Consider the following 24,205-nt stretch of genomic DNA (forward strand, 5'->3'; position numbering starts at 1 on the left):
CATTAAATCTTATCTAACTTCTTGAGGTAATTTATTAGTTAAGAATCTAGAACTTAAGTAGCTTATAATATCTTTTTAAAAATGGGCTTATTTTATTGAATTGTTGATTTTTTTTATTTTTTATTTATTTATTTTTTTGTCCTGGTAATCTTCTATCCCTTTAGATTTTAAAACTTAGGAAAAGGGGTTGGGGATTTAGCTCAGTGGTAGAGGGCTTGCCTAGCAAGCAAAAGGCCCTGGGTTCGATCCTCAGCTAAAAAAAACAAAAACAAAAACAAAAAAACAAAAAAAAAACTTAGGAAGGTACCTTAAATGCTTCCTTCCTTCCTTTCTTTTTTTTTTTTTTTTTTTTAGGACTAATTTCAGTACACTGGACTCAGGGCTGAGAGCTGATTTACTTTACCCAAAAACTATCAGAGCAAAGAAAGTCAGGAGAATTAAGTCGTCGAGTGGGGCATCTACGTTTATGGAGACTGACACACAAGAACCAGAATAGTATTTTCTTTGTAAGCTAACTCACACTTGTTTTCATTAGAAAACAATAATGTGCTTTATTTCCTTGGATATTTGCTTTAGAGAGTGATTAATTTCATTTTCACATGCTGTTAGTATTTCAGATAGCTCAGCTAGGCAGACTGCTTCTCCAAATACTATCCAAAACACATTTATCTTTGGAAAGAAAGATAACAGTTATAAAAACACTATACCCTCCAAATGCAGTAATCTTCATATGGGTGAACATATTCACACATGGATGTGCAAATACACATGGCCATTCAAATACACATTTATAAAGACAATGAAAAATACCCAAAATAGCAATTTATATATAAAATTTCGTATTAAAATATTGCTCATAAATAAGGTGATATTATGAATTCTACTGACCTCTTAAAAATTACCTCTAGTAGTTTAGACTAACGTAAGACCTTATTAGGCTCCTATGGTTTTGACAGCTGAGTTACAATAGAGAATGTCCAATGAAAACACACTCTAACAGTATATTTAAGTAGTCACACATGGTAAAGTTAGGGAGGGGCTTTGAGTAATTATAAGAAAAAGTCCCCAAATGAAGCCAAATGATTAGCCCTAGACTAGAGTGATCTGCTTTATTAGGAAAAGATAATAAATATTATCTTATGTTTTGCAAGTACAACAACCATAAAAAAAAAAAAAGGACCATAACTTTCTTCAAATGTTTTCCAGGTACACGTGCTCAGCAGGCCAGCAGGGTGAAGCACAGGAACTTGGTCCAGTTCAGTTGTTTATGGACAGGTGTGACCTCGTCCCTGCGCGGCCAACTTGCAGGCATGGTAGCTTGGAGCAATTCTTGAGAAGCTGCTCAATGGCTACGTGACGGACATGGAGCTCCGACGCCAGAGAGTCTTTTTCTTGCACTTGGCGAGTTAACTCTTCAAACACTCCTGTGAGGATTTCAAAGGCAGTGTCAGTGTTAGTGCACAGGAAGCTAACCCTGAGACTTCCCGTTTGAAGTAATGGAGGTACCATGCATTGGGTAAATCTCAACAGGAAACTCATTTGATACCAAGGAAAACAGCTGTTTTCTCCACAGCCTATCAATGGGGATCATCCTATTGCATTTTGTGTAGACAGCCGAGACGCTGTCTCCTCTCCATCAAGTGCCAACCTAAGAAAGACTAGAGTGTGCACAGCAGAAACACTGGCCAACATTTGAGCCTCTTCTCCACTTTAACCTACAAGTAGGTTCAATCAATATGTAATGACTTGTCAGAGAAACGCTCATTAATATCCAGGTCCAGAAACTCCTCCGAGAGGCTTGGAACAGATTCCCTGGATTTTCAAAATCCTGGCTCCTATGACCATGTATGTAAGTGCTCCAGGTAAGTCATCTAAACCTTCTCCTTGAATATCCTTTTATGGAAAAATTCAATACTAATGGCCAACAGCTCACACAGACACTGTGAGAGATAAATGAATCCTACTTGTACAGAATACAGAGTAAGTACTTAACCAATGTCAGCTGGGATTATGCCTGTTAGTTTACTTTTTTGCAGTTAAGTCTGCTACTGACCGAATGCATCATCTGTGTAAGCAACTTAGAGGTCTCCAATGTGCAGCTAACTGCCTCACCTAAATGGGAAGAGCTGGAAGACAAGACAATGGGGCTTGGAAATACTGTAGGTGCTGATGTCTGTGATGATGCTACAGAATTCTGTGGTTTCTTTTTAAGACTCAATAGTGAGGGTATGACTGATTTTTTTAAAAACAAAACCCTGACATATCTGTGGACAAAAACAATACGTTGTTAGGGTTCTCAAAGTAATCCATGCTGGTGGCTGACATGAGGTGAGAGGAATGGAAACAGGTGGTAAGGAAAACAGCCATGTTTTAGTAACAGTTGATGCTGACAAGGACAGGCAGTGGCCACTACACCGACCTTACTATTTTTATGTGTTTCAAATGGTTCATAGTTTATAGAGATAACCAACCAGGGATAATACTACTACCTTAAGGAACTACCGGACGCGTAGCCCAGGGTGCCTGGCACGGTGAGTGGCCCACAGTGACGTCAAGGATGGCAAGAGGCAGAGGCTAGCTGTAGTCTCCCTTCTACTTAGATTATTTTCCTGATGGTCCTCACGAAACTTTCCCTTACTGTCTGCCTCAGAAACCCCCAACAGGTCTATCTTAATTTCCAAATTTAAATAATGTGGAAGCTAACAAAGTCCAATCCCGGGGGATATTTTGTAATAACATTTTCACACACAACAAAAAGCACTGAGGGCGATTCTTTACCCTGGATTTGCTGTTGGAGCCTTGTGTTCAGTTCTTCTACTTCCTCAAGAGTCATTGAATTCACTGAAACATAAAATACATTCATTGTTACCACAGACAACCTCGGAAAGTGAGTTATCTGTCAGTGTCTTAGGCAAAGAATGTGCAGCTCATTCCCAATACAATATCCAACAGAACCCCAGTCTCCACCATTGGTTCTGAAAGTGTAGCACATTCTAACTACAAAACCCTTAAGGAACACATTTTCTATGTCACTACCTCCATCATCCACAGGAAACAAGAGTTTGAAAAGGAAGGGAACGCCATCAGACTATTGGATTCTACTATCTTCTCTTTCAGATTTCAGAAGTACTAGTCACTGCCTGTTCACACTGACTCTGAGTAAGCTCTGGATAAGTCACGACCTGGGGTTTTAAAACACTACTTTAAAGTACTGTGAGACATCTATCCAGTAAAACAACCTGTACACGAAGATTAAGAACTTGTCTAAAGACACAGTCAAGGTCCCTTTGGAGCTAAGATAACTCTGGCCAATTAAAATCATCCTAGTGAGATGTGGAAATGGTGCAGGCCAAAGAAGTCATTTACATTTTTAAAATAAATGCCCACACTAACTTCTACCCTTTAGTACACTGTCAGATGTTTAAGTTGGGCTCCTGGCCAACTAGTCTTATAAGGGTTAGCAACATGGTGATGTATACTGGCCAATGGCTCCAGTTACATAAACAGTAGGAACCCTGAACTTCCAATTCAGTTTGCTGATTCCATTCCTTTTGGTCACTAAAAATGGCCAAAGAAATGATGGAGCCAATGAAAGTCAGTATAGAATACATACTCAAGAACATTCTAGAGAAGCGTGTAAGACAGCTCACATTCACTGAGGTGCATCTGTCACTTAAATACTATGTTCACCAAGTTTATAATTCTATACACACACACACACACACACACACACACACAGAAAACCAAACCAACCAAAACCAACTACCACCCAACCCCCCAACACGAACAAACCACGCAGTCTCTGCCTTTCTTCTTCCTCCCACACTACTTACGTTGCTCTCTGCTATAATGCGGAGTCTGGGTCTGGACAGCTGCCTCTGGGCCAGAGCTCATCTCTTCTTTCTTCTGCGCCTGGTTGTGTTTGTGAGGCCACAGTGCCTCTGAGCCTTGCAATATAGCAAGCCCAAAGTCTGTACTTTCCCCCTGCTCCAAAATCCTGTGTGTATAGCTTGAGATGGCACCCCTGTCCCCAGCTATCCCTTTGGCAGAGTACTTTGGCACTTGAGAGTCAAACTGTGGGAGCAATTTCTTATCTGGCTTATGCCTGAAATTAAACAGGTGATGCTGGGTATTTTTGGAACACTCGGGATCCAAGTCCATATCCTTATTTTGTGCATATTGTACAATCCAGTTTATCTTCTTACTCAGAATGGTTTTAACTCCTTCGTAAGTACTTTTGGAAAGCTTGGATCGAGAACAATCCTGGTTTGCAATTAAATGATATTTTTCAAAGCAGTCTTTATGGCCTCTCAGTGATTTGGTATGTAAAAGACTAGATTTTCGTACTCCTAAAATGAAAAGAAGACAGAATGAAAACTCAAAAAATACTCACATTTTCTTAATAAAACACTACTTTAAGTACTAATGAATCTTAGGGAATTCTTGATAGAACTCATCTGAAAATTAGAGAAAAATGTTAAATATTGACACTGATAATACAAAATGTAGCCTACTCGGTGTTTCCATTTAGCTTTCTATTCAAAATATTTTTATTCATTTGCAGTATGTGTGCAGTTACATGTGTATGTGTGTTCACACAGGCTGGTGTATGTGTGGAGGTCCCAGGTCAACCAAGTGTGCCTCTCCTGGCCTGCTCTCCACCTTTATTTCTTAAGACAGAGTCCTTACTTGAAACTCAGTGACTTGGCGAGGTGGTCTGGTCAATGAGGCCCCTAGTCACCGCTCCACCTATCTTGGCCTGCATTCTAGGGATCAGAGTCAAGGCCCATGCTAGCACAGCAGGGGCTTTACTTTACTGAGCCATAGCTCCAGCTCAACAGTAATATATGTATTTTTTTCCATTTTTTTCGAGACAGGGTTTCTCTGTGTAGTTTTGGTGCCTGTCCTGGATCTCGCTCTGTAGACCAAGCTGGCCTCGAACTCACAGAGATCCTGCCTCCCAAGTGCTGGGATTAAGGGCATGCACCACCACCACGCAGCTCAACAGTAATATTTTTATGACTAGCAAAGACTTTCGAAAACTTTAATGATTGGGTTTGAGTCTCTGTCAGTCCAGGGGCGTATTAGTGGATACGATCTAAAAAACACACCCCGTTGTTCCCAGCAATCACTAGTCTTCATAAAGTACATACATAAAGCACACAGTGAGCTCTGGCCTCGTAAATAAAGTAGAGGGTGATCCCTGAAGATACCCAGCATCAACCTCAGGATTCCACTTTATGCACACATGAATCTGTATACACGTGTACCCCCACAAAAGAACACAATTACATACACTACAAACACATGTATCCTAGAAAGCTTTTTCCCAACAACACATGTTAATCATATTAAGAAAATTGTTTTGAAAAAGTCTATTATCAAACACATACTCACGCCTCCTCCCTCTTCGCCAATTCCTCCCCTGTGCCTCAGCACCATTCCTACCCAGCCACCAGTTCTTGGCCCAGTATCTGAATTTTGGTACTAGACATGAGTTTTGTTTTATAGAACTGGCCTTAAGTTATAGCAGAAAATGACTGGTTACTCCCTTAACACTGTGGCCACTGTTGACCAGTGAGCATATCTTGCTAGGCCAGTCATTCTTCACAGCTGGACAAGACTATTTCTCTCCTCCTTCGAGTGCACAGTACCTTCTGGCACCGCGAGGATGGCCAGTGGGGAGGGAACATACAGGTCGGGGCCAGACTGATGTTATCATATTCTCTGACACAAGTATGTGTCCTCTTTAGCGGCAGGGTCTTCCCATCAAGTTTTGGAGGGTAACTAAGAGCAATGACAATAATCCTGTAATGTCTGAGGGTCTATGGGACTTCACTAATGAGTTATGGTTTGACTTGGAAGATATACGCCAGAGTTAGAATACATAAATGTATATAATTTATAAATATACAAACATAAAAGCCTTACAAATGCAATGAACTGTTTCAATTTATTTTGTAAGAAAATCAAAATGTCTACATTTTTCAGTTTAATTTTATACTTAACATATCAATATCAAGGTAATTTTTATCTTCTAGAAGAAACGAATTATACACAATTATTACTCATACAGCACTAAGCCCATTAGCCGGTCTAAATTCAACTCATAAGTATTCATGACATACTAGAAATAATGGAAATATTTTGACTACCCTTTTATAGCTCCTAGTTTTCTTAGTGAAGCTTTTTAAAATACAGGAAACATTTTCAAATTCAAAACATTTTTTTCAAAATAGTCATGCATTTTTATAATTCAAGACATGTCATTAAAGTCAAACTGTTCTCCTTCCATACCATACTGAAGGTAAATCAGGCATGTGCAGTTTTAAATGAATGCCTGCCAGAAAGATTCAGTCTAAATATGTGTGAAAATGGAGTAAGGAAAGCCACTGAGGTGCTAGGTTAGGAAAAAAAAACCAAAACCAAAAACCACATTTCAAGGGAAAAGTTACATTCCTTATGCCCTCCTAACCTGAGAAGCTCAAACTGTAATTTTATTAATTGAAACTCTGGTAAGAGAATGTAACATTTGTATTTCAGCAGCATAAAGTAAGGAATCAAAGTGCCATGCTAGCTAACACCAGTCCAAGTCTCATGCTGGGTAGCCTAACAGCTCTGTACGCCGCATACATGCTTTCTAGAACCTACAACTCTTGCTGTTAGATGGTCCTATAGGCTCCTAGAGCTCATCATGTCGAAATGAAACTCCTCTACTTCCACTCTTAACACTCAGAACACGCTGTAAGAGTGGGAGCTACCTACCAGTCAAGAATGTGAAACACTGCTCATAAGCCCCTCCTGCCCCATGCTCAGACCTTCTGCTACTCCTCATCCATTGGGAACCTGGGCCATTATCCACATCTTCTATCTGGTCCTTACTTCCTCTAAGGAGTCTTCTCTAACCAACACACCTAGGTTGGTTTATGACACAAGATTTTTTACAACTGCCTCTTCATTGGCTTTTATTTCTTGCCAGGTGAGTTCTGTGTAGAAAGGGGCCATTATCTAGCTTACTCATAGGCATCCCCAGTCTTAGTGTCTGTCACGTAATAAGAAGTAAAGACATCAGGGAAAGTTACAAGAATATTTGAAAAGCAGCAGCAGCAACAATACCAATAAAAGCCTTATTTTACCACCTGTCATGTATGGACAAAATCATTGCAGTTTAACCCATCTTACTTAAAGGGTAGGAGGCAGTTTGGGCAGCTTACTCCGAGACACTTTAGGGCATCTGTCTGTGAAATCATTCCTATACTTAAGTCTAGAGGGGTGACCATCTAAGGTAGTGCGTGGCACTAATACAAACAGGTTCCTATGATATCAGTCTGCCAAGAAGATCACAGAGTTTACTTCATTATCTACTTTAAATAGCAATTTAGTTTTTGGTTAAATTATAACAAAATTTTAACCTCACTAAATTTTAAAATTCAATTTGAAAATATTTATGAACACATATTAACTATCCCATGCAATAAGCAAACAAAAAAAGTAAAACAATAATACCAGGACAACTTCATAAAATTTTTAATATGGAAAAAAAATGTATCTCAACTTATAATAGCAATACGCCTGTCCTCTTATGTAAACTCTTCAGTGATTATGTTTTTTCTAGTTTATCATTTCACATAACACTGGAGAAATAATCATTTCTATTATCAGAGATCTCAGGATTGAAGGGGTCAGGGACGGAAGCAGAGGCATGGCACCGTGAGAAGCCAGAGGAGGCCACGGTGAAAGCATGGCTTTGGTTGCAGTTGGAGACCCAGGATATTGGAAATGCCAGGACTGCTGGACATCTACTAAGGACAAGCAGCGGGTGTGGAAGGGAGCTGTCCTGAGCCTACAAGATAAGCTCACAAGTGAGTCCCAGATGTCCAGCACAGAGCTACCAGATTTCAGAATTACATTGCTGAACTTTGGTTTGACTTAAGTGTGATTATTTTTATGCCCTGGTTCTTTCCTCTTAAGAGTAATAAAATATTTAACTTACTCTGGATTTTCCAGGAGACCGAACAAGAGGTTTTTTCATTTTTAAAGAGAAATTGAACTTCTGAATGACAGAATTTTTTAAAGACTGTGAGACTTTTAAGGCTGTACTGTATTTTATATCTAATATTAGCAGTAGGACCTTAGGGGCAAATACGAAAGGAAAGGTTTTGGTTTAGAGTGGTGTGTCAGAGTTAACAAGGGATGGATTGTCATAGTTTCAGCTGTCAACCTGACACAGTTGACAAAGTGTTTTACCCCAGCAACAGAAAACAAACCAGAACACAGAGTTTTTACTTAAATCTTTCTTCCATGTTCTGAAAACTCTCCTGATCAATCACCTGGCAGGTTGTCCTCACAATTACATTCTTTAATTCTCTTTAAAATAAAATCGCCTATCAAAGCCCCCAGAGGAGCAACAACTAATCAAACATGAATATTTATGTATAACTGACATGCTACTTCTTAAAATTGAGGCTATCCCTGGGCTTTTATTTAAGCTGCTTACTAGGGGACTAAAATGCTTCTTCCTAGAAGAGATGAAACTCTGAAAGTCATTTTTTAAAAGCCACAATTGCCAAAACTCTTTAAAAAGTTGTACTTCTCATCCCATCCATCCTAACTTCTTGTACATCATATGTGTGATTAACTAGTAGTGAATCAACTAAGCAGTTTACTAGTTGGTCTTGTCAAGAAACATGATCTTGCACACTGTCCCCGCTGACGCCAAACACGTGTTCTTCGATCACATTACCTGACTGCCTGGTGGACATTTAGTTATCAACTAGATCCTGTTCTGATTTTGAGGGTTTTCCTACCAGCAGGACTATGGGATTATTTTTTTAATCAAGAGAATTTAATTATGACTTAAGGCTCCAGGTTATTAAAATTCAATAAAATAATTTAAGAATTTAAGCATATATGGGGCTGGAGAGATGGCTCAGCAGTTAAGAGCACTGACTACTCTTCCAGAGGTCCTGAGTTCAATTCCCAGCAACCACACAGTGGCTCACAACCACCTGTAATGAGATCTGGTTGCCCTCTTCTGGCCTGCAGGGACACATGCAGACAGAATACAGTATACATAATAAATAGACCTTTAAAAAAAGAAAAAAGAATTTAAGCATATCATCTTTAAATAAGACAATTATTTGTACAGTAATTCATGTAATAAGTAGTATTGCTTCCAAAAAAAACCTTTTTTAATGGAGACTCACATTGTGCCCAGCTTAGAAAATTTTCCAGGATTTAAAGTGTTTCCTTCCGATGATTTTACCTTGGTTGCTAAGAGAGTAGAAATACTTAGACATGTTAAGTAACGTCATGTGTGTTTAAGCAATCAATTATAAAGATGACTGGACATACACACAGTTCCATGAGAGAAAATTAAAATGAATGGAAGGCCACCTGAGGGGCAGATGACCATTTTTGACAAACAGAACAGAAAAGAAGCCCCGTCAGTAGTAGAGGTGGCGTACCAAGTGGGTCCATCACACAACTTTTGTTTGGTCTCCAGCGTCTCAGAGAGAGGAAACAAACAAAACAAAACATTACGTTCACATACAATTCTTGAGTTCTTGGTCGCTATTAAATCAAGTCTCTCAACCACTGGCTTATATACAGGGGGAGCAACTATCATGAGAACAGGGAATGTGTTCTTAGACCCAAACAGTCCTTACCAACGCCTGAACGGATTCATGCCTATTTGTGACCTCAAAGGCTCTGAAGCCAGGTCAGGCCACCTCAGTGCGTGTTACGACCACAGTAGTATTTGTCTGGATTGACTGGTTAGAACAAGGCTTTGGCACACCCACTCTAACTATATTACCATGCATTTGTTTAGCAAGCAGAAGGCCAGCTATGGTTCAAAAGGACACAACCACTTCATTGTTGCCAAGCTCTGCCAATAAGTGGAAGTTCAGGTTGTCTATCCTGTCATGCTCAGACACGAAACTAAAAGTGGAAAGGCAGGCATGGATCTGAATAGGTCCTTCCTAAACTCCACAGGCTAGGTTCTTCCTTAGAAAGCTTTCCTAGTTGCTCCCTGTGCCTGCAGGAATGCCGAGATAAAGGAGAATCCTATTCTTTTACCTCGCACATGTTAGCCAACTCAAATGCCACTTAGACGAAGTCAGCCATGTTCAAGGTTCTGACAGCATCTAAAAGCAAGGTAACTAACTGGGTATTTCTGCACTGGGAGCAGATGGAACTATTGGTGATCACATTTAGCCAGCACACAAATGGGCTCCCTGACTTTCCCACATTTGAGAACCGCCAGCTTAAGAAAGACATACAACAGGTGGTCTTACAAGGCAGCAGATTTCAGCTCAGGGCTGTTTATGCCAGGCTAAAGGTTTTGTGTGTTAAGAGGATTAAGCAGGTAATCAAATCAGCTTACTTCAATAAGCAAATTATAAGGGAAAACTTTAGTAAGCCAAGAGTTCAGAGAAGTGGTGTCAAAATATAAACCTCGACATCAAATAACAGAGAAGCCAAGGCAGAAGTGAGTTGATGGGTTGATGGTGTGTATAAATTACAAATGATTTCAAAAACAAAGCAAACAAGAGCACCCCTCTCCTGGTGGGTTCTACTTCCCCATTCTGACAGTTGGAAAGTTGGGAAAACACACCTACATAACAACTGTTTATTGCTAAGAGAGTACAAAAACCCACACTCACTCGACTCTCTAATTTGTACACCTGCTTTTTTTTTTTTTTTAAACTAGTGAGCTGTCTGTGATGATGTGTATGCTCTATCTAAGCTATTACATACTGCAAACGCTTGCCACGTAGATATTTAATATCAGCAATGAGGTTAGTGTGACCCAGGAACTCAACTTGGAATTTGGTTTAATTTATTTCACTGAAATTTAACCACATTGGTCAGACTACTGACTAGGACAGGGTGGCTTGTCTACAGACAACCGACAAAGAGAATCAGAAGGAAGACATGGCTGGAGGCCCCACCATCTTTTGGGAAGCCTCAGCGTAATGGAGGACACTAAGTCTGTAACCACACAGAATCAAAAGAGACTAGGTCTGTTTCACAAGTACATTAAAACACCCCAAATTCAGGTAATTTAAAGTGGCACAATTAAATAAAATTAAACCATACAAGGTTGTAAGCCAACAATCCAGTTTTTTCAAATAATCCTACACGTTCAAGTGTTCCACTAAGTAAGTTCAATCCGTTGTTCTAACATTTATTCTACTTTTTGAATGTGGTGCTATCATATCAAAGCAAATTGAGTCATGACACAATCCAGCATAACTATGATACAACACTCACCAGTTTAAGCATCCACATACATGTGGCCTACAGGGACACTGCCTTCCAGGGAGAGTGACGTGTCTCAATGGTAAAAGCTGAGGGTCATTTGAAGACAGCCTGAAAAATGTTTTCATGGCAGCAACCGCGTGAATGGGGACAAGCCAGCCAGACCCAGGAACAACTGTCTTGTCTCCTCAATCGCCATCTCCTCAGGTAAGGTTCGGATGAGGAACTGATTTTCTTACAGGTCTGAGAGATGAAGAGACCCCAGACTATGGACGGAACAACCTATGTTTGAGCCACTGACCCCCAAGCTCCAGGGAAGTACTTTTTATGTGTTTCATAACATCCTTTAATTATCCTGTCAAAAGCTCAAATTTTAACTTGTATGTCAGACCACTACGAGCCACGCAGATAGGACATTTTAGCAGCCGACAATTTAGTTTCTCCTTACTTTGACCACAGTGCTGTAAATATTTTTTATAACACTTCTCAATGGAGATGAAAGCAGAAACCTACTAATATAATGTTGGAGCAGCAAATACTGACGTCCATTTTATCTTAGTTGAGATGAACATCTTTAAGTAGTGTGACTATCTGTCATAACTACATTCTCATCATTCTAGTGTCAAGATAACTTTGAGATAACCAAAGAAGACTACAGGAAACCAACTTTTTGCACAGTGAAACAAAAATGATTTTTAAATGACGGAGTACCCAGTATCGATTTAACAGTGTGGGAAGACATTAAAACTAATGATCAGCCTACCTTCAATGACTACATCTTCTCCGGGGAATTGAAGTTACATCAGAGCGGGAATTTAACCAGGCAAGGAAAAGAGCGGTGTCACAATGTTTCAGCACTGGTAAACTGGACACTAGCCAAACAGTCCTCCATGGGATGCTGGGACTGTAGAAAGCTGATGTGTGAAGAGCTACCTACTGACAGAAAAGGATGTTCCTGATGTATTAAATGAATGTGAAGGACAGTAATGGTGTATGCATGGCCTTTCCCTTCATAAGCACAATGCCTCCTCCCCACGTGCCCTCACCCCAGAAAATCTGGTCGGAGAGACACTGAGAATAGCAAACATGGGATTAGGAAGCCCCCTACTCTTTTTTGCTCCCTGTATTTGGACTGTTTTGTTTGGGAAGAACAAAGTCATTTACATAAGTAGGGAAAATTAAAAATGTCCCCAGGGAGTCTTGAGAAGAAGCAGACTTGAGTTTGAAAATGAACACTAGTGTCCCTCAGTTCAAGACAAACGAGGCTTAAGTACTGTGCCATGGTCCAGTCAACCAAATAAACCAACAAACAAAGAGACAAGGACACTGGAAGTGATAGACACATTCTTAAAACATCCATGTTGAAACTTTTGAGAGAATTCTTTCTCTGCTAACAATGCATCGACCAGAATATGTAACCCGCACATGAATGGAGGCCACGCCATCCCCTCAGGCAGGCAAACCAGAACCTCAGCAGAGGTGGATTTTCCTGTCTACGCTTGGTGGAGAACCTAGGGTTATAAGAGAAGGAAAGGGGTACCAGGGGAGGCGGCTATGTGAACGGAGTGCACACCGTCTGCAGTTGGCGTCAACCAACCCGCTGCTGGACCAGAGGGGGATGGGCCCAGAGGTGCAAGGCCCACAGGAAGGCCCAGACCTCAACGTCCACAGAACTGGAAGCTACTCTGTCAACGGAGCAGAGGCTCCAGAACACCCAGTCACAGCCAGCTGAGGAGAAGACAGACTCCTTCCACCCAACTCCTAACACTAGCCTCTGCATCACACATTTCTGGGTCCTGTGTTTACTGATGCTTCTATAGCCAACATCTCTTCTCAGCCCCATAGTGGCCCTCTCACCTAATGTCCTTATTCATCATTCTTCCTCATTTAGTGCATTCTCCAAGGGCTCAGCGATTACACTCGAGAAGGAGAAATAAACGGCGTCTAGGACACAAGGTCTGAGGTAACCAAAGGCGCAAAACTGAGACAGGAAGACTCATGGCTGAGTTGTAAGGAAACAAATGCACAGTCAGACCTGTGTTCTCACGACCCTTCTCAGTGGCACTGAGGGAGAGGCCTCAGCGGGTGTGGCGGTGAGGGAGAGGACAGGAAGTAAGTGGTTTCTGCAGCAAAGCCAGTGAGGGACTAGTGCTCTGGACAGAGCAGCAGCAACAGCAAGGGCAGGGGGACGTGGGTGTGACCAGACTGCTTCTGGCCCACAGCCAACTTGCCTTTGCAACTGAGAGCACCACCCTCTGCAGGGAAGCCCGGCAGACAGAGCAGTGCCCAGCCCAGCTCCATGTCAGCCCTGTCAGCCCTAAGGCACCATTTCCTACGGAGACAGGGCCTGACATGGTTTTCTTCACAGGCTATGACTATGCGAATGTAATACAGAAATCACCTTTGAAGCCTGGGTGCTTGACTTCAGTCAACTCTCTGGGAAAAGGTCTTCATGATTTCCACCATGATACCTGTATCTGCCGCTGGAAAGAATTCTGTCCTAAGCACTGAAGACTTTCAGTGAGATTTCACGTTTTCCCGTCTCATCTCACGTCTGGCTAATGGGATGACTCGTCCATGGTTTTGAGCTAGACAGTCATTTGTATGCATTTATGTTATTGATAATTAGGATATTATGATTATTAACAGAGTACTCTGGGTTGCATCGTCCACATGCTTGTTTTCAGCACGGATCTAAAAGCACTCAGGATACTGACTGGCACAGTGAGCGCTCACTCCTCTGCCACCACATCAGAGGTCGTGTTTGCCTGTGTCAGAGGAATGCAGAGAAGCAGTCCAAGACAGCCTGCTTCAACACTGCTTGCTCTGTGTTTGGGGCAAAGCACTGTTTTTATGTGTCCAGTTTACTAAGATAACTAGACACTACTGTTAGGGAAGATAAAGCTCCTCTGTTACATTAGTAAGACTTGCAGCTTGTGAGCAGATCTCATGGTATTCGGTACACAGATCAAAGTTTCCTCCCGGGTCAGTTTACAAGAAAAATCTTTGTTTGTTTGTTTTGTTTTTCAAGACAAGGTTTCTCTGTGTATCTTTCGAGCCTGTCTTGAAACTTGCTCTGTAGCTCAGGCTGGCCTCAAACTCACAGAGATCCGCCTGCCTCTGCCTCCTGAGTGCTGAGATTAGAGGCGTGTGCCACCAGCACCCGACTGGAAGAAGAATCTTAAAGGCAATTCTCTGAAGTTCTTCCAGGTTAATTCTCATATGAAACCCACTGCTCTGCTAGTCCTTCTGTAATGGCTGGGCACTTGCTGGTCAATCAGACTCCAATCTGGTCTTTTTTACAATTGCACAGGGAAAGGAAAAGGGTGTGGGAGACAAACACACAAGTAAGTTCCTGCAGCAGTCAAGTGGACAAAGGACCACCGAGAGGAGGGTGCAATCAAAAGAACAATACTGGGCACCGGAGGAGATGCGGGCGTCTTTAGTCCGGGGGGAGGGGGTAGAGGCAGTCGGATCTCTGTAGTCGAGGCCAGACTGGTCTGCCTAGTGAGTTCCAGTCTGATGAAGCTACACAGCAAAATCCTGCCCCAATACAAGAGGAAAGAATAACTAAAGGGAAGTAGTGGCAGGCAGGCAGGGCGAGCAGACTGCTCATTTAAAGGAACTTTTGTGTTTGTGTGAGGCAGGCTCTGAATCTGTCTCTTAAGTTGGTCTCAAATGCACCAATCTCCCTGCCTCAGACTCTTGCCTTCTGAAATGAGCCTCTACGCCCGGCTGAGGAATTTAACTTCTTAAGGGATTTTCACAGGCACAGTCAGTTTGGGGAGATGCTCTCCTGCATAATTCAGCAAGGTGTGTAAATCTTCGCCACCTCCATACTTCATCTCCAACAGCAATACTTTGGGTGGTAGACACAAGGAGGATTTCAGTTATTTTATCCATTCATTCCAAAGTGACATATGGGGTAGAATAATTTGCCTTTAGACATGCGGTCTCAGGTGTTCATGGGTTACATAAGTGGAGCTGTCTAAAATTAGCTGCAGATATAGACAATTTGAGGGGAGGGAGAGAAACAGAAGGCGATCTGCTAGGCAGCTTCATGTACAAGGTCACAGAGACCAGGGGTGAGGCTAGGCAAAACACCAATATTGTTTCAGCCTGTAGGAGCAGTCAGAGAGGACGGGAAAACCCCAAACAGAGCAACACTGTCAGAGTGAGCGTAACCATCACAGGCAGGGTACCACTACCACATAGATGGTGCCACTGTCATAGCTCTCTGTGATGTATCATGCATCTCCATCACAGGGAAGGTGCTACTGTTACAGAGAGGATGTCACTACCACAGAGAAGGTTTCATTACCAGAGGGTCTGATCTACAGTTAAACCACTGTAAATATAAGGAAGTCCAAGAAGCATCCTTCAGCCAGGGGCTGTAGGTGTAACATCAGAGACCTGGCCATGAGCCCTTTTGTGTCTTTTACTACCTACATGACTAGAGAGTAACTTACTTGAGTGTTTTTATTATGTCACATACCAATGAGGATACAGTTACTTCTATTCGGCCTTCAAGATGGGAGAAATCTACATGTTTGCTACAGCAACTGCTAGATGATACTTAAAAATCAGTTCATAAGGCTAAGGGTTTCCAATTTCCCTACTCATGTCTATGATGTTTTTGCTACAGATTATCACTAGATGAGAGGAAGTATTAGTCACTTCCTGTTGCCTATGTAGATGAGCATGCACTTCTAGACAGACTCAACAGTGCAGATGAGGAACCTGCTGGGTCTCACAGTAGCGGGGATTCCCATCGGCTGGTCTAGTTCTGGAGTACGTATCACTGTGTGGAGTTTTGGCACCTCAAAGGTACAGAGTAGGAACCTGTGCTCTTTGTCACCCAGCTCAGTACCAGTCACTCTGGAGCTCCATTCTAAACATCAGGACAAAGAGACAGATCTGTGCTGCAAGGCCAGGCACTTCTGGACATGTGTCAATAATGACAGTTGAACTTTTCAACATATACCCTGGCACAACATATCAAGACGAAGAAGGAAGACTAGGAGGCTGTCTCGCAGGTGACAGCTGGCAATACAGACAGCAGAGGTGGCTTCGGTATCTTGTGAAGGAAACCCAGCTAGAAAGTGGCAAGTCAAAATGGAAGAGCTGGCCTAGGTGCTCATTTCCAGAGCAGCGGTGGAGTGATGGCGGTTGGTCTCAGCTGCCCACAGATCCCCCAGGGGAAGGGGAACTACTCCATTATTAGTCTCTTCTGAACAGAGGCTGAGAGAAGCCTGGGAGGTGTCCCAGCTTAGAATATACGAAATTACTTAGATTTCACTTCATTCCTTTTAGTCTAATAATAAATACCTGGGGTACTCTTTCTGGGGAGTTGGATTAATTAGGACACTTTATGGACTGAGATAGGTCAAAAACAAAAAAATGGAAAATTCTTCCCGCTTTCTGACAAGACCACTGTAAGTATGGCTGCCTCTGGGTGGTCTTCAAAGTGCAACCTATCATCCAGTGAGCTCTCATCCAGTTCAGCCCCAAGGCTAGAAGATTGATCTGAGCACTAACTGGCCTCAACCACAGTGGAAACAGTTTGCTTTCAATATAGTGAAACCTTTAGTACTGGGGTAAAAAAAAGTATTTGTATGGCCGGCCCATTTTATTAGTTGACTACTCGGTACACACTAAACCTTTCTTGTAAAACATCAATTTTATCTGGAGCAGCAACTCTTGAACATAATGAAGGAACATAAGGGCAGGAAATTGGTTGGTGGAACTAAGGGAAAGCTCCGTTTCCACACGGGAGGCAATGGTGACACAGTCTTTTCTATCCGAGAATAAGTAAATAATGTCAGGAGTAACCTCAGCCTCCCCAGGCTTGTGACATAGCCTGAAGATAAAAACTATGTGTGATGGGAAGTGAAACAGACATAAATCAAGCTTGGGTCTTTTTGCTCATGGAGTGGAGATACCAACTCTGGAGTTCCTAACTCAACTTCTTTTGGGGTATGCATATGTACATGATAGGGTACACATGTGTGCAGGTGCAAGCTAGGGGTCCAGGCCAGGGGCTTTGCTCAGTCACTCTCTACCTCCTTATTTTTAGAGATAGGGTCTTCCACCGAATGTGGAACTCATCGACGAGCTGGACTGGCTGGTCAGTGAAACCCGGGATTCTCATGGCTCTGCCTCTCCAGCACCAGAATCAAGGAGCATTCGGCCAAGCCTAGCTTTCATTTGAATGATAGGGTTCAAATTTTTCTCATGCTGAGACTGCCAGCATTTTACTGACTGAGCCATCTCCCTGGCCTCCAACTTCTTTTGATATGACAAATGTAACTATCCACCCCACTCCACAATATTACAACTTCCTGTAATATATAAAAACCAAACCAAATCCCAACAAATGAGCCTTCATGACCAACATCTGTGGGTGACCCACACTTCAAACTCAACCCAGACTTGTAACTTACTGAGACCGTAAGTCAAGGAGAAAAGTAATGAAAATAGGTTATTATAACTAGGTCAGGGATAAGACTTTGAACCTGGCTCCTCCTACATGGCGTTAAGACAAGCCTTGACCAGGTGCCAGTCTAGTTTCAGCTATTTTTCTTTGGAAACATTCTATAATTTCAGCTCATCACCAGTAAAATCTACTTACCACATCTCATCTCTTATGTCTGAGGTGCTCAACAAAACCATTTACAAAGCACCCAGTCATTTTCAGTGAAAGCAAGAGATCGATACAAGTACAGAAACTGCATTAGGCTTCCCATTTAGGTTAACTAAAAATAGCATTTGTACTGCTTTATCTTTTAAAGATTTATTTATTTGATGTGTGTGGATTTTTGCCTGCAAATATGTCTGTGTACTGTGGGTATGCCTGGTGCCCACAGAAGATGGCCTCGGTCCTGCAGAAGTGGAGTTACAGATGATTGTGAGCCACCTTGTGGGTGTTGGGAATCAAAACTAGGCCCTCTATAAAAGCAGCAAGTGTGCAACACATCTCTCCCGACCATTTTTAGTTAACCTTACTATGTGGTGTTGCCACCATGGGATGGGAAACAGGAGAAATGGGCTGATGTTAGACCGAGTTCTCTGCTTCCTGGCCTCAAGCAGTGGGTCAGTCTGCGTTGAGTGGAAAGATGCATTTAGAGCATGGAGGAAGAACAGAAGACCTTAAACAATAAACAACCACTTCCGGCTCTCAAGCGGAAGCAAGGATTTAACACCAACTAGTGATGAGCAAAAAGGTTATGGTCAAAAATACAGGATGGAGGGATAGTAAAAGTAGGCACTGGACTCACCTAGGCTTAACTAAGGCAAAATACTGATTTATTTTCTTGCTGAAAAGATTCAGGAGCTCAGTTTACCTCCATTCCCATGAAAGAACAAGAAATTTGAGAAGCCAGACGACAGACTACAGAGAAGCCAGACACATGCTTACTCCTCAGTGAGCAAACCCCAGTTCTGGAGGACCTGATGGCTTTTAGCATCACTGAAACTGTTGGTGTACCAGGAACTGGTTTAGTTTTATCTAAAAGTAGCTCCCTATAGGAAAGAAAGCTTCCGTTACTTAACTGGGAAGCCAGAGTGGCTCCTGCCTCCCTGGATCCTCTCCCAGGACCGTCATTGCCTTTGATACATTACAGTTGTTCCCATTCTGGGCTCCTTACACCCTGGCTTCAGTTTAGGGCATGGTGGTGATCAGGTTATTAAGTAGGTTTAGAGAATGTACCCCAATAAACTAAATGTCCATGAGTGTACTTGATCACTAACATGGTATGCAAAATCTTAGAGCGCCTGAGGCCAAGGTTGGGCCATAGCCTTCTGTCTGTCTGTTTGTATATCTGACTCCTTATCCTACAGTGCACAAACCACCCTACCGGTGAGTTCTGGGCATGAACAGTTAATGACGGAAGCCCCTGGAATACATTTTTAGGTTTTTGAAGAATAGGACCATGCCTTGGAAACACAAAAGTTACTTGGTACCCTCTTTCCTTTTAACTACTGTGAAACCACAGGAAAAAGACAACTCGGAGCCATGCCTAGAATACAAAAAGTCCCTGCAATAAGATCAGACTGTCTGTTGTCAGTTCCCTCTCTTCCTTTGTCTTTGTAGTGGAAACGCATGCATGCATACAACCTTGGAACAAGAGGCCCATTATCAGACCAGTGTTCATGGGATGTAAACAATCCAAAGTATAGAAGATGCTGTTTTTATTTATGAATGTGTGAACTAAAAACTAGCCCAACTGCCATGATCCTCAAGACACTTTCATTTCACTAGGGCTATCTGCAGGGGAAAAAAAAAAAAAAACTGAAATGCTTGAGAGGAAATTTCAAGATTTGTGTTGTTGTTGTTAAGAAAATAAGCAACAGCGACATTACCACACTACAGAGAAACCTACACTGAACTAGTAGGGGTACATGTCTTACTGAAGTGCTCCTCTTACATTCCAACTGTGGAGAAAAAAACTGTAATGATAACTCAAGACACTAAGATGAAGACTCTACCCTCCACTTTTTCTGATACGCAATTATATCACTTTTTCCACTTATTTTTAAAAACAGTGTGTGTGTGTGTGTGTGTGTGTGTGTGTGTGTGTGTGTGTTGCGTGCCACAACTCATTCATGGAAGCCAGAGGACAATTTGAGGGAAATGGTTCTTTCCTTCCATCATGTGGGATCCAGGATTTGAACTCAGGTCCTCAGGCTTGGCAGCAAGTACTTTTACTGCATTAAGCCATCTTGCGGGCCCTCTATTAATTTTTTTTTTTTAAACTTGGGTGCTAACATAAAAACAGATGTTTGTGGGACTCTTTTCCCATTTTCCTACAACAACAACAACACTAGACACTAAACACATGTTTATAACAAATAGCACCTCAGCAAAAATGCAAATGCATCTGTGAACAAGGAACTAACACTATAGATAAGCTGAGAAGAATTTTAACTCTAACACACAGAGAGGATGAAATAGTTCTAATCCAATTGAGAACTGTTTTTGTCTTTTGGACTGACAGACAATGATTATTTCAAAAACAGGGTAGTGCCATGCTTACATATCAAGAGCTAAACAATTACTTAAAAGGCATATTCATTAGGGCTAGAAAAGCAATTATGAAAATTGAGTCTCCGCAATAAAATTTTATTATGGCCCGGTGATTGACTTATCAGGAAACACTGGCTAGGGAAAGATGGCTGAACCAAAACCAATTAGGATTCAGGAGGAGAGATTTCTAGCATCCATCCTACAATTATCTACCTATTGACAGTAGATCAATGGAATTAAGGCCACATACACGAGAACCAGATGGCCAAGCTTCAAAGCCCAGGACTATCAATTACTAGCTCTGAGACTTCAAAGTGCACTGCTTGGGTCTCCAAGGTTCCATTCCATCACATGCAAAATGAGTAATAATAGCCGGCCTCCCAGAGCTATTTTGAATGAAGATAATCCAGTAAGACGCTTAGTACAATGCTTGGCACAGATGTGTCCCCAGCAAACATTTGTCTGGTGTATAACAACAGCTTGCCATCACCACTCCAGCAGCCTGGCACAGCCCACCAGCCAGACCTCAGTTTCTTCCACCGAAAACACCAGAGGCTGATGTCTCTGCCCTTTTAAAATGTAAACTTCTGCAAGGTGTCAGAATACACAGGGAAAACTGTGTTTCCAAGGAGCGCACAGGCACCTCTTTCACTGTGACAGGGAGAGTGTGATCAAATAAACTCCACTCCAGGATCATCCTTCTTAAGTCATCCTTTTAAAACTAGCTGTAATCACCACATTTACTAAAGGCAAAGTAACAGGCATTCTACTCAATCCACAGAAATTCCACGATGCTCCCTGACACACTCTTCAGAAGCTACAACATGTCTGAGTAACAAGTCCTAACAGGAACATCAAAGTCTACGAATGATCACATCGTGTGTGTGTGTGTGTGTGTGTGTGTGTGTATAGCAATAAGGGAATTTTGCACCTCTTAACAGAAAAACAAATAAAAACAAATAAATGATCATGAAAATCTTTAAATATATAGGCCAAGACAAAATAAAATGATGCTTTCAAACTAAAGTCTAAAATATCTAGTATCTAGCAAGGTTTTCTCCACTGACCTAGTACAACCTCAACATTCAAAAAGCCAGTTTTATTTTATTTTTTGGGAATTTTCGGATTTCCTTTCAGCGTGATTCATATATACCTAAAAAGATTCAGGGTTTCACTATGACCATGTGAGGAGTAAGGTTACATCCCATGTTTCCTGGAAACAAGCTACGGGTATTGAGGGCCCAGTTAACTGTGCACCAACCTTCAGCAAAACGTTTATTTTAGTTTCTCAAGGGTTTCTTTTTTCAGATTCTCACAGTAATACTACCATCAAGAAAACTTAAAAAGTCTTTATGGTTTTTAAAAATGACTAAAAGTAAAGGATGTTATTTAAAATTTTAGAAGCTTTTCACACGATGGGAAAATGGTGACTAAAAGAGCTTGGGCCGAAAGGAATAAAATTACATCAAGCCGTGTAAACTGTCACGGTGACTCTTACTACAAGTGAGACGCGTGTGCTATTAAAAAAAAAAAATCCCATGTTTACCAGACAATACCGGCACTTCATTTCATCTTAGTGAAAGGCGAGGTTAACAATGTAAGTGTCTTAAAGGCAAACATTGCCCTCAGTTCACAACTGTGTTAACTCAGGCTTCATTTCCAGAAAAAAAACGTTAGCAGGTCATCTTAGCACCATCTCTAGGGCACTTTAGCCCTTTCAGTTTTACCTTCAAACATTTCAGCCTAAGTTGTTCAAAGTTCATGGCATGCAGTTAAAAAAAAACACAGCGCGTCCTTACCCTCCAGATTCAGCTCAAAGCAGATGTGGCAAAAGGACAGCGTCTCTTGGTCTGTTCCCAGTTTACAAACACTGCAGATGTTGTCATCGTTCAAGTCAATGTTGACAAACTGCTCCTCTTCGTTCATAGTGCCCCTGTGAAGAAAGAGAAAAAGCCAAGTTACACAACGGCAAGAACTTGCTTAAAAAGGCCTGCAGTAAGTACCCTCCGAAAAAACGAAAAAGGTGGCGTTTTGCAACAGCGTCTCACCAGGCGAGCATCGCCATGCTTGGCGCTCAGGATCCCGGCTTTACCGTGAAAAGCACAGCGGCAGAAAAGAGCTGCTGCCCCGGGGTGACACCCGCCGCCCGCCCGAGTCGCTGCCGCACGGAAACTAGGTCTGTCAACCAACTTCAGCTCGGTCCCGGCGGCCAGACAACTTCGCGGCGGGCGCCTGGAGGCGTCCCGCTAACTCAGTGACCCCGCTCCCCGGCTCCGCCGCGGGAAGACGCACGTGGGGACGCGGACACCCGGGAAGGGACGGCTCACGTCGGAGACCCGGCAGCGACGGTCCGGAGGGTCCCGGGGGCGCCACTCGAGGGTCGTGGGTAGCCGGCGCGGGGTGGGACCCGGGTCCCCGCCGCACACGATCCTCTCGGTCTGTCCGTCCGTCCGTCCGTCTGGGCACCGGCCCTGCGCGCCCAAGCGGCTCGGAGAAGGAGCTTTACCGTCCGGCTCCGCGGGCGGCCGATCGCGCGCCACGATCCGCACTATTGTTTCCGCCGCCGCCGCCGCAGCGCAGACGGCCACCGCGCTCTGCTCCGCCCCGCCCCGGCCGCCTGCGCCACCCCGAGCCGCCCACGGGGAGAGCGGCGGGGCGGGCGCACAGTCCCGGGGCCCCACGTGGCCGCCCGGCCGCGAGGAGTTGCAGCCGTCCCCTGCCACCCGCGCTCGCACGGCACCCCTCCACCCACCCGGCGCGCACCCCCTTCCCCAGCTCCGCAGCGCGCATCTCGCGCCCGCCCCTCCGCGTGGCGCACATGGACCCGTCCGGGCCCGCCTCCCTCCAGCCCCTGCAAACTCCAGCAGCAGCCGGCGGCTTGCAGCAGCCGACCCACGGGGAGTGCGGGGATTTGGGGTGGGGGAGGAAAAAAAAAGCACACACGCGTGGGGAGTGGATTGCTTCGAAACCAGGAGCCTGAACCGCGTACTCTCCCTGAACTCCAGTCCTATGTTGGTTGGCTTACAGAATGAGATCAAAGTTGATAATTCAGGTGTCTCGGTTTAGGAATAATCCTGGAAACAGAGCTTCTTTTCCTTCAGATTGTCTTGACGAGGCGCTCCTCCCCACAATGTGGTACATCCCATGCGCATCCACCGAGGACAGTGCCCGAGGCTCCGCCTTTTGTTTTTATTGCCTACCCTTCTTAAACTTTTTTCTCTCATTAGCATGTAAATTTACTTTATCGTAAGCCGTTCCTGGGCCAAAACTCTATGTAACACTTTCAGTTACGTTTTCTATAGTAGTCTTTCTCAACAGCCCACAGAAGAGAAACCGGAAACTCAGCTCTCATCTTGCAGCTCAGTGGTGACTAACCCCCTATCGCAGTTCCTTAGAAACAAAAACTGGAGCTTTAACTCAAGGCTGCTGGGGTAAAGCCACTAATCCCCATCTCAGAAAACTCATCCTTGCCCATGCTACTGAAGTGTGGTAGATGACCCAGGGACACGGACTTCATGTGACTTGGCTACTAATGCAGAATCTCTGGTCCTACCCCAAATCCCAAAAATCAGTACTTTCGGCTGAACAAGCCCCCCCAGCTCCGTGGACTTGAGGTGCCTCAGCTGTTGTTAACAGTGTTTGTTATGGCAAGCCGGGCAACCTGAGTTCCATTCCTGGTGGAAGGAGAGAACTGTTTCCACAGAGCTGTCCTGTGAGCCCACATCCACTCACCGTGACACATGTTCCATAATAATAATAGTAGTAGTAGTAGTAAAATATTTTTAAAAGTCCCAGATCTCTATGCACATTAAAATTTGAGTGTGCTAATTGCTAAAATATCTTGCATCTGGATTCTACTCATCTATTCAATAAAAGTGATTTTTAAAAAGCGTATGTGTGTGTGTGTGTGTGTGT

The 24,205-nt window shown here is 43.1% G+C and overlaps 1 protein-coding gene across 4 annotated transcripts; it reads right to left on the bottom strand.

The window, feature by feature from the left end:
- Positions 1 to 328: 328 nt before the first annotated feature.
- C12H21orf91 (chromosome 12 C21orf91 homolog) lies at positions 329 to 23,019 on the bottom strand. 4 transcript variants are annotated; one of them, XM_036204153.1, is made up of 5 exons: positions 22,797 to 23,019; positions 22,090 to 22,223; positions 3,834 to 4,349; positions 2,779 to 2,841; positions 329 to 1,424 (listed from the first exon to the last, which is right to left on the bottom strand). In XM_036204153.1, the coding sequence occupies exons 2-5, from the start codon at positions 22,214 to 22,216 to the stop codon at positions 1,258 to 1,260; spliced, it is 873 nt and encodes a 290-aa protein (XP_036060046.1). In that variant the 5' UTR covers positions 22,217 to 22,223; positions 22,797 to 23,019; the 3' UTR covers positions 329 to 1,257. The 4 variants fall into 4 exon arrangements, with proteins under 4 accessions (XP_036060046.1, XP_036060045.1, XP_036060043.1 ...); XM_036204152.1 differs by having other exon boundaries at positions 22,618 to 23,019; XM_036204150.1 differs by having other exon boundaries at positions 22,583 to 23,019.
- Between the last annotated feature and the right edge of the window lie 1,186 nt (positions 23,020 to 24,205).

Source organism: Onychomys torridus, chromosome 12, assembly GCF_903995425.1.
Source record: "Onychomys torridus chromosome 12, mOncTor1.1, whole genome shotgun sequence".
Lineage (NCBI taxonomy): Eukaryota > Metazoa > Chordata > Mammalia > Rodentia > Cricetidae > Onychomys > Onychomys torridus.

Excerpts from the sequence above, each read along its gene's own strand:
- C12H21orf91 (XM_036204149.1), bottom strand. Across the intron at positions 4,350-22,089 it reads CTTTGAGCTGAATCTGGAGG|GAGTACGAAAATCTAGTCTT; the intron begins GTAAGGACGCGC and ends TTTTCATTTTAG. Across the intron at positions 2,842-3,833 it reads GCATTATAGCAGAGAGCAAC|TGAATTCAATGACTCTTGAG; the intron begins GTAAGTAGTGTG and ends TTTATGTTTCAG.